Here is a 10,524-nt window from a genome sequence, read left to right on the forward strand (position 1 = left end):
GCTCTGCAGACCCGTGAGTAAAGGCCTCGCTCTGCTGCCCACGTCCCGTGTCCGGTTTTATTGTGAGCGGTTCTCACAGTCCGGCCCGCTCCGCGGCTTCTCCGCGCTCCCTGCCCCAGCCGCGGCCGTCTGCCTCGCCAGCTCTGTCCACCATTTCTGCAAAGCTTCCTGCCCCGGTCACTTCTCCGGGTCAGCGGCCCGCTGTCGGCTCCGTGTGCACGTGGAAACCACGCACGTGCGCGCGTTTCCGAGTCCGTGTAACGTCCCGCCGCCGGGGGCGCCCAAGTCGCGCAGCCCAGCGCCCTCCGCGGGCCCACGGCCGCGCGGACAGGCCCGCTCGTGTCCCCTCCAAGGCGAGCAGGAGGCGAGGCCGGATCCCCAGTGGGACCTCCGGCCACAAGGCGGCGGCGTCCGGGAGCCCCGTCGAGCGCCGCCATGGCAACCAGGGCGGTCTGGCGCGTGCGCGCGGAGCTCCCGGAAGTGACGCCCCGGAAGCGGCCCCGAGGCTGCGCCATGGCCCGGGAGGCGGCTGGGCGGCCGCCTGAGGAAACCTTGTCGCTCTGGAAACGGTAATGGGACCGGGGAACGACCAAGACCCTGGGGCTGGAGCGACGCCGCTCCCCGCCGCGCCGGCCACCTCGGAACACCCGGCTGCGGCGCGGCGGGGCCCGGGCCCGCTTCCGGCGCGCGGCCGAAAGGGCTTTCGGGAGTTGTAGTGGCCGGGGCGGCGGCGCTCGTTCCCGGCCCCGGTCCGGGGTCCCGGGGGAGGGGGCGGACGGGGGAGGGGGGGGCCCCTACCCCCGGGCCTGGGCGTGCGGGCGCCGCTGGACGTGTGTCTGTCCCCAGGGAGCAAGCCCTGCTGAAGGCCCGCGTCGTGGACCGGGACACGGAGGCGTGGCAGCGGGACCCCGCCTTCTCCGGCCTGCAGCGGGTCGGGGGCGTGGATGTGTCCTTCGTGAAGGGCGACAGTGTCCGAGCCTGCGCCTCCCTGGTGGTGCTCAGCTACCCTGAGCTCGAGGTGACCCGGGGCGCGGGCCGTGGGGCCTTTGCAGGGGCCGTTGCTGGGCTGGGGAGTCTCCGAAGAAGAAGGGGAGGCCTCTTGGGCCTCCATCTCAGAGCCCCGCCGGTGCCCCGCAGTGAACCGCCCCCGTTGCCCGGTTTCCAGCTCCGTTACACTCCAGCCCCCCTTTTTCTCCTGCCTCCGGAAGGTGCTGGCGTTCGTCCCCTTGTCTGCACCCCGGCTGCCCCTTGGCACGGTCACCCCTCCTGCGGGTGACAGGCAGAGTCTTCCCTCGGTCCCGGCCCCCAGGGTTGCCCCTGGGGTCCCTTCTCCGTCTCCATGCGGCCAGCAGCGCGCGTTTCCCAAAAAGCAGGTGTGACCAGGTTGCCACCTCGTGCCTTGCAGACGGCCCCGTGCGTTCTCCGTAGAGTTCACACTCACCGGCGAGGTGTAAGGGTCTTCCTGGGTCTGACCGCTGCTTCAAGTCACGCCGTAGGCTCAGCGGTCACCCGGTCCCCGTGCAGAGAGAGGACTTCGGACCCCCGCGCAGGCCCTGCTGCCGCCGGCCTGACCTGCAGCACCCCTCACCTAGCTGTCTCGGCCACCCCTGAGGTCCTCAGTAAGGCCCCCCGTCACGCTGCAGGACCTGCAGTTGCTCCCAGCATCCTCTCTTTCATCCTTATCACACTGGCCTGCAAGTCCCACGGTGGAAGGAACCCTGTGGTTTTGTCCCCCATCGTGGCCTCGGCACCGAGCTTCCGGCCTGGCGTAGAGGAGACACTCGAGTAGACACGTGGATGAACGCATGAACAGCAGGCGCAGGGCTTGTTGGCAGGTGACAGCCTGGGGGGCCCGGGCACCCAAAGATGGCCCCCCCCGCCTCCGTGCCTTTGCCCTGCACTTGGAAAGCGCCTTAACCGGAACTCAGCAAGAACGTCCTGACCACCTGCTCTGTGTCCCTGCCCTCAGAGGCCCCGGTCAGCTTGTGCGGTGGCGTGGGGGTGAAGGGCACAGACGCCTGGCTTCCCACCTGGGCTCTGCCCCTCCCACTGAGCCCCGCAGGCCTCCACTCCCCTCCCCAGACGAGAAAGTATCGAAACCCAGCTCTGAGTTGTGAGGAGTGAGTGAGGTCAGGCAGAGGAAGCCATAGCGTAGCCCGCCCGTGGTAAGCCCGCAGTGAAAGCGTGGTCGCCACTAGCAATAATCAGGACGGCGCACGTCTCCAGACCCAGTTCCCGCGTTCCACGGTCCGTCCCCGTCCCTAGCTGCAGGGTTAGCCCCCCGCCTCTGCCCTCAGCCTTCATTCCTGCGGGTGCTGTTGCGGCTCTTCGTTACCGGGTTACCTGTCGTCTTGCCCACTGGCGGCAGGTCCCCCAGGTAGGGTCACACTGTCTTGCTTTGTGACCCCAGCACCCAGTAGAAGAGTGTCCCCTGCTTGGACATAGCTTTTGTCACGTGCCCTGGGGACACTTAGACTGGGAAGGGATCTTGGGCAAGTCTGGTCCAGCGTCTCTCCAGCGCCCAGTCAAGGATCGCGGCAGCCAGACTTGCCTGGAAGTGCGTGTAGAAATGCAGATCCATCGGCAAGTCCATGGAGACAAAGTAGGGTCACGGTTGCCGAGGACCGGGCGTAGGGTGGGTGGGGAGTCGCTGCTCTTGAGGAGGAGGTTTATTTGGGGCCTGGAGGATGCGCACATTCTAGTGACAACCCGAGGTGAGGGGCCCCGTGCCCCAAGCAGGTCCCTTCCCGTTCCAGGCAGGAACAGCAGGACTGTGTGCCAGGGCGTCTCTCCCTGACGAGCCATCTCCACTGCCACAGCCCTGGGAAGGGAGCTGTCCCTGTGCAGGCTCTGGCTGGTCCCCGCAGGCCTGGGGGCCCTGCGCTCAGACCCGTGTCCCCACCCTGTCGCCTGTGGCCCAGGCTCCAGGCTGCCACCCATCTCCCTCCCTCCGGGCTGCTCTGCAGCTGCCTTTTAGACTGCCGTCCCGGGGCACCCCTGTTCTTTCCAGCTCTGGGGTCCGCCTGTCCTCTTCTGAGTTATTTGAAACCTGTCTTCACGAAGCCAGAGCCGCCTTCCTGGAGGCTGTGCCCTCCCCGAGGCCCTTCCTTCTGGGCCGCCCTGCCTGCCGTCGCGCCCACGGGCCTGCGCTCGGCCCTCTGGCCACGGCCCTGCCTCTGCCACAGGGGGTGCCCAGTCAGCCGAGGTCAGCTCCACCGCAGGCCGACTCCCCAGCCCCGTGCGTCCTTCAAGCCTTCCAGAGAGCAGATGAGCGGGAGCTGGGGGCAGGGCTGAGGGCGTGTCGGGGGACAGGTGACGGGGCCGCTGGGGGCCTGACCCGGCTGCCTGGGCACAGGTGGTGTACGAGGACTGCCGCATGGTCAGCCTGACGGCCCCCTACCTGTCTGGCTTCCTGGCCTTCCGGGAGGTGCCCTTCCTGGTGGACGCTGTGCGGCGGCTTCAGGAGAAGGAGCCGAGCCTCATGCCCCAGGCAGGTACCTCGCAGGTGGGAGGTGTACTTTGCCCTGGGGACAGGGACTGGCCGGCCTCAAAGCTGGCCTCAGGGTGGGGGCCCCACCCCTCCTGCTCCTGGAGCTCCCCAGTGTCGCTGACCACAGCTCTTTGTGTGGCTCTTCCAGGTCCTCCTTGTGGATGGAAATGGGGTGCTCCACCCCCGAGGTGATTCTGCTGCCCAGAGGTGCCCTGGGAGGGCTGCGGGGAGGTGGGGGACCTCGGGACGCCTGCGCCCCGCCCTGGCCGGGCACTGACAACTCTCTGGGCGCGTTGCCTTGTCAGGACCCACCAGTGAAGACCCTGCCTCCCCTCATCCCCCATCTTCCCTGCCTACCCACGGCCTCCCCAGCACCCTCCGCCGGCCCATCTCAGGCCCAGCGCCCCACTTAGACCTGACCCCCCCCCCCAGAAGTCCCAGGCCGGGCTCAGCCAGCCTGCGCCCCCGTAGCCCACCCTGCGTCCTGACGGGCCCCTGCCCCAAACCAGACGGGAGCAGACAGGAGTGGACGCGGGGAAGCCTGGTTCTGGGCGCTGGAGCCTTGGCCCGGGGCGCGGAGGGGCAGGAGCGCTTGACCCTCGGGTCGCAACCCCCAGGCCCGGCAGCAGAGGGCGCCAGAGGGGCGGCGGTGGGGCCGGGCTGGAGCGCGGCCATGTGGCGGGAGCCCCCGAGTGTCCGTGGGGGTGAGGGGACGAAGGCGCACTGGCCGCAGAGGGGAGAGGAAGCTAGAAGGGGCCAGGAGTGAGAACAGACGCGGGCGGGGTGCCGTGAGCACGCTGAACGGGCTCCCGAGGTGGGGAGGCCGCCTCCGCCCGGCCGGACACTCGTGGAGTCGGGGCAGGGGGCCATGTCCAAGGTCAGGCTCAGCGTTCCTGTCTCCTCGGCCCTCCGCCCGGGACAGCACTCTGTTCACTTGGGGAAACTGGGTGAGGTTCTGGCTTGTTCCCCAAAGCCACACCCTCCCTAGATTGCTTGGCTCACTGCCCACCCCCGCCCCCGTCCACAGGCTTCGGGGTGGCCTGCCACCTCGGCGTCCTCACTGACCTGCCCTGCGTCGGGGTCGCCAAGAAACTGCTGCAGGTGGACGGGCTGGAGAACAACGCCCTGCACAAGGACAAGGTGAGGGTGGGCCTGGGCGCGCGGCCGGGGGGCACCGGACCCCACCCTGCTCTGTGGCGCCCTTGCCTGCCGGCACGTCCCGGATCCCGGGCCTACGGCCTGGAAGACCCCCTCCTCCTGTGCCCTCTGGGCGCTGAGCTCCTTGCCCAGCTTCTTTGCCCTGGAGGTGTTCCCATGTAGGGGCAGGGCTGGGACACTTGGGGAGCCCAACCCCAGCCTTCAGGCCCTGCCCTTGGTGCCCCCCGATGTGGACATCCCCCTGCCCTGTCCCCTGCAGCTGGCACTGGGAGCGGGACAGGCCTCTGCAGACGGCTGCTGATACTCTCGCTCTGCCCTGGCAGCAGCCTCGTGGGGTGGTGGGCATGTCCGTCCCCTTGCCCCAGGCAGGCCCACGTCTGTACGTGGCAGTGCCTGGGAACCCCAGACCCATGCAAGCGGGCAGGACCTCACCCCACCCACAAAGGCTGCGTTGAATCAAAAGCACCCAACTTTCTAGCAGGAGAGAATGGGGCGGGAAGTATGCAGCCTCTCGGGGGCAGGTTCTGGCTCTCCGGGGGGGAGCAGGGCCTTCAGCCCCCTGGCTGGCCAGGCTGCACCCCGCTTTCTGCACCACACTTGGGGGGCCCAGCTCCCGGGGCCTTGCCGTGCTGGTGCCTGGACACGGCCCACACAGGACCAGATCCCCCTCTTTACGCCCGACGCCGCTCAGGCTGTGAAAAGGAGCGGCTCTACCGGGAAAGGGTGGCGTCAAGTGTTGCCTGTCTTCCAGCTACGCCTCCTGCGGGCCGGGGGAGACTCGTTTCCTCTGACGGGAAGCTCCGGGGCCGTCTTGGGCATGGTGAGTCCCACCAAGGCAGGCCCTTCAGCCCAGGGTCAGCAGGGCCCCAGGTCCGTGCGCACAGGCACCCACGCTTCAGGCCCCAGCCACGTTCCCTGCCGTCCCCCACTCTGTCGGGGCTGTGCCTGTACCCTCATCTCCTCCCCACCCCAGGCTGGTTGAGGGGGCCTCTGTGCCCCTGTCACCTCACCCTGTCTCCAGGACAAGCAGCAGGGAGGTGCCCTGAGGGTGCTGGGTGTACCCCACCGCCCGCCAGCTTCCTCCTGCCACCTCGGACCAGCCGTCAGTCCTCCGGCCCCCGTGCCCTGACCCTCTTCCCCGCCCCAGGCCCTGAGGAGCCACGGCCGCAGCACCAAGCCCCTGTACGTCTCCGTGGGCCACAAGACTAGCCTGGAGGTGGCCGTGCGCCTGACCCGCCGCTGCTGCAGGTTCCGCGTCCCGGAGCCCGTGCGCCAGGTGGGCGGCCGTTCCCGGGGCCCCAGTGCTGCCCGTCTGGCCCCCGCGCGCCCAGTCACCCTGCTGCCGGTGATCGCCACCTTCCTCGGGTCCTGGGGCCTTCCTGGCGGCTGGGTTGCAGGGTGGCCTCTAGGTGGCAGCCACACCCTGTACCGGACGTGGCTCAGCCCCTGCTGAGGACCAAGGCCTGCAGGGTGGCTTCTCAAGACCCTCCCTGAGAGTCCACTTCCCTCCCCATCCAGAGTCGTAGGTCTGCCTAGGTCTGCCTGGGGCTTGCCAAGCCTGTGACATGTGTCCTGGCTCCAGGGAGCCTTTCCTCCATTCCCTGCCTTGTGTGAGCTTGAGGGAGAAAACTCAAGAACTCCTTACTCCCCAAACCTTCAGAGCCTGGGACTCCCATGCGCTGGTGCATTGGAGCAGTTGTCTGTCCCCTCCATGCCAAGCTCACCCGAGTGGACAGTGACCCGCCCCGGGGGGGGAGGGCCTTCTAGAATGCCTTTGGCACCCCAGGCAGGGAGGGCCCCGGGTCTAGCCCAGAGGGAGCCGGCAGCCGGGTCACTTCTGCCGGGGGTGGACCCTGTCCAGCTGCTCTGTCCGTCTCTCATCCATCTTCTTCCCGGGGGGCCGCCTGCAGTCAGCGCTGCCCTCCTGCTTCCTGGGCGAGGCGGAGCCCTCTGTCCGCCGCCCCCGGGGCCTGTGCCTGGCTGGGGGGGATGTGTTGGCTCTCCCTCCTAAGTGCCGTCCCGTGGCACGGCCCCTGCCCGCCCTGCCCGCTTTCCTGTGCACTGAAGCGGAGGCCTCTGGGGCTGGCTGTGTGTCCTGGGCCCCGGGGCCAGCCTGGTGCTGAGTCCCCCGCAGTCTTCCCTGACCTCACCTGGGGCCCTCATGCCCCTCGTCACTGGGGACTTGGAAGAACTTTTCTGCACTTCCCTGGGGACAGGGTCGTGGCCAACACTGGACAGGGAGACGGGTGAGCTGAGCCGGGAGACCCTCCAGGAGAGGCTCCCCTGGCTCAGGCTGCACCTGCACACCCCCAGGGCTGCGCCGCCTCACCCCACAGGCCTGCGGCGGCCTCGGGGGAGCGCGTGGTGCGGGAGGGCTTGTCCAGAGGCCAGCTCGGGACCGCGGCCCCCAGCCCTCACTCAGGCCACCCCTCTCCTCAGGCCGACATCCGCTCACGAGAACACATCCGCAGGAGCCTGGGGGCCCCCGGGGGCCCCGCCCCAGGGCCCAAGAGGTGCGTGCCACGGCTGAGCAGCGGTTAGGAGTCCTCAGCCAGGTGGGGGTGCGGTGTTCTGAGGGTTGGGGGGGGCCTGGCTAGACGCCATGTCCAGAAACCCCCAGAGCCCACCTCCCACCTGCCTTGGGCCCCATGCCCGTGAGGCCCTGCGGTGGGGGCCCCGCAGAAACGGCCTGGGAGTCAGTTCGCTCCCGTCCTGCCTGCACGACCAGCTGTGTCTTCTACGCTCTGAGCCTCGGTGTCCTGGTCCGCACAGGAGGCGCGGGATTCTCGTCCTGCTGGGCTCTTGGGAGGTGCACCCTGGTGTCCACGGATAGGTGGCAGCAGCTGGCCTTTAACCCCCGACAGCACCTGAGCACAGGACAGGCCCTGGGGCGCAGGGTGCTGATGAGCGGCCGAGGGTGCTGGCGGGCAGTGTGGTCCCAAGCCTGGTCTTGCCCGCAGGCCACGCCTTGGTCCAGCCCGTGGCCCCAGAAGCACGTCCTTTATGCGTCTCCCCCAGCCTGTGGCTGTCCTAGGCCTGGCTGAGTGGCATGGAAAATGGGGGAAGGTGCGGCTGGGACCCCCGAGCTCTCCCAGGGGTGGGGCAGGCCAGCTGGGTCTGAGGACCCAGGTCAGTGGCAGCCTTCAGGGACCACCAGTGAGCAATGGGACCTCAAGCTCTGGGGTTTGATGCTGCCCCTTCTGATGTTGTTACCAGGAGCCAGAAAGCACAGAGGCCAAAGGCGTGCCCCGAGAGAGGCTCCGAAGCGCCCCCGGGTGAGGGCAGGCCCCCCAGGGCCCACAGCCAAGGCCCCAGGACACATCCGAAAGCCACCGACCCCAGCGCCCAGGAGCCGTAGGGCAAGGGCTGGGGGCAGGCGGAGCCAGACACTCTGGACTCAGGCCTCAGGACAGGAGCTGGCCCTGGGGCTCCTCTGTGGGGACAGCACCCAGCCGCTGAGGCGGCCGTGGGCAGCCTTGCCTGATGGGCGGGCACTGCCTGCTGCCGCAGCCCAAGGCCTGGGGCCGCCTGGCACGCGCTCTGCAGAGTCCCGCCAGCCCCACAGCCCAACCCGGCCGGCGTGGGCGGCCCTCCCGGGCACACCTGGCTCGTCCTGACGGCCTCGTGCCTGCTGGCCTGGGCAGAGCCAGGAGCCTGCCACCCCAGACAGCAGTGCCTTCTGGGGGGGGGGGGGGCCCACAGGGGCCAGCGTTGATGGCCACCAGGGTGCAAGGCCACCTGCCTGCAGAAGAGAAGGACAAGGGGTGGGGGTCCTGTCACCTCCCAGGCTCCTCATGCTGCCCCAGCCTGTGTGGAACGTCAGTTGCCTGTCCTCTCCTGTAGGGGGTCCCCGGCCCCCACGTCCCTTCCCCGGCAGTGAGGAGCAGGCCCGAGTCTGGAGGTACGTTTGCAAACAACTCCCAAGTAGGGTTTTTTCTTCTTTCCTTTTGAGAGTAAAGCTGTAAGGCTCACCGTTTGAGACGCACTGACTTAAGTGTACGGTTAGGTGGTCTCGGGGTCTTGCGCGGCTCTCGGCCCAGAGCTTCCCCGGGCCACGGGTGGTGAAACCTTGTCCCCGCAGCAGACGCCCTGCACTCCCGACCCCGCAGCTCCCGGCCGCCGTTGGTGGCTCTGTCTCTCCAGGCTCGCCTGTTCCGGGAGCCTCGTGTGGCCGGGTCGCGCCGTGTGCCGCCTGCGTGTCCGGCCTCTGCCCTCAGCACAGCGTTCCTGAGGCCGCCCGTGCCAGGTCGGGAGCCGGTGCTTCCTTGTGCACGGCCGAGGGCTAATCCCATTGTGTGGGCGCCTGCTTGGGGTCTCCCTTTGGGGCTGGTGGGGACAGGGCTGCGTGGACACTGATGTGCAGTGTTGGTGTGAACCTGTGTGTGCAGCAGTCGGGCGGATGCCCAGGAGCGGAATTTCTGGCTCTTGGTGGCTTTCACAGCGAGGACCAGCCGTCATCACAGCGGCTGCACTGATTATGGTGCCACCAGCAGCGCACAGCACTGGCTCCTCACGTCCTCACTGACACCTGTTGCCACCTGTCTCCAATGTGGCCATCCTAGTTGGGCAAAATCCCCCATTATAGCTGTCATTTGCGCTTCCCTAACTGAACGACGTGGAGCCCTTTCCACGTGCTTCCTGGCCACGCGCAGGTCTGGGGAGAGCGTCCCGCAGATCCCTCCCCCCTGAAAGGGCAGCCATCCTGTCGCGCAGTCAGGGCTCTGTGTGTTCTGGGATCCAGACCCGGTCGGTCACGTGATCTGTAAAGATGGTCTCTGGGGGTTGTCTCCCCTTGGTCTTCTCAGTCCCTTGACTTCAGGTGCGTGAGACTTCCTACATTTGGTGGAGTTCAGTGTATCTTTCCTTTTCACGTGTGCTTTGCGTCAGAAGAAACCGTGGCTAACGCAGGCCACACAGATTCCCTCCTGTGTCCGTCCAGGAGCGCCGTGGCCTGGTGCGCCCCGACTTCGCAGTGCGCAGCCAGTCGGTGCTCGGCAGCTCCCCGCAGGCTCCAGGCCGGCGCATCCGTCTCCGCAGAGGGGGCGTGGCCCCCCGGGTGGCGTCCTCCGACCGTGGACGCCGTGGGCTCTGCTTGGTCTTCCTCCGTTTCTTTCAGCAACGCCTCATCCTTTTCAGCGTCCGGGTCTTACGCTTCCCGTGTTAAATCTACGGCTACACGTTTCGTTCTTTTGGACACCCCTGTAAATGGAATTTTCTTATTAATTGTATTTTTGGATTGTTCATTGCTACAGTATGGAAATACAGCTGATTTTTGTATCTTGTATCGGGGATTTTGTGTGCTCATTTATCAGCTCTAATTGTGCATGTCCTCTAGAGTTTTCCATCATCAGAGCGTGTCATCTGTGACTAGACAGTTCTGCTTCTTCCTGCCCCATCTCGCTGCCTGGGAGGTCCTGTTCTTTCCTCATCATGAGGACTAGCTCAATGGGGAGCAGGGAGTGCACACCCCCGGCTTGTTTCTCTCTCCGTTGGCGGTGGAGTTGGCCGTGGGCTTTGCATAGACGCCCTCCTCCGTGGGCACGACCCCCGCCCAGCGTGCCGAGCGTCTCTGTCACAGGGGCTGTAGGGTTCTGTCGAACGCACTTTCTGCGTCTGTGGAAGTGGTCGTCGTCGTCCGTCATTGTGTTACATCAGCTGATGGTCAACTTTGAGCCGCGCTGGCATTTCTGAACTAAGTCCCAGCTGGTCGTGGCGCGCGATCTTTTCTCGGTCCTGCGAGTGCGGGCTGCCCCGGTCTCCACGCCGGTGAGCGGAGGGAGCTGGCCTGCAGCTGCCCCACGAGGCCCGTGTCTGGCTCTGACCCTGCGGTGGTGCCAGCCTCCTGCCGTCACTGGGGAGGGCCCCTCCCCGGTTTT

The 10,524-nt window shown here is 67.2% G+C and overlaps 1 protein-coding gene across 1 annotated transcript; it reads left to right on the top strand.

Annotated features, from left to right (window-relative positions):
- The first annotated feature begins 513 nt into the window (after positions 1-513).
- Positions 514-8,627, top strand: ENDOV (endonuclease V). Its single transcript, XM_090257600.1, is given in 10 exon segments — positions 514-569; positions 769-1,018; positions 3,356-3,490; positions 3,639-3,678; positions 4,518-4,630; positions 5,400-5,468; positions 5,796-5,924; positions 7,088-7,161; positions 7,865-7,943; positions 7,945-8,627. Coding segments are annotated over 10 exon segments (1,266 nt in total). The 3' UTR covers positions 8,266-8,627.
- The last annotated feature ends 1,897 nt before the right edge of the window (positions 8,628-10,524 follow it).

Source organism: Furipterus horrens, unplaced genomic scaffold, assembly GCF_987537825.1.
Source record: "Furipterus horrens unplaced genomic scaffold, mFurHor1.1.pri manual_scaffold_11, whole genome shotgun sequence".
NCBI lineage: Eukaryota > Metazoa > Chordata > Mammalia > Chiroptera > Furipteridae > Furipterus > Furipterus horrens.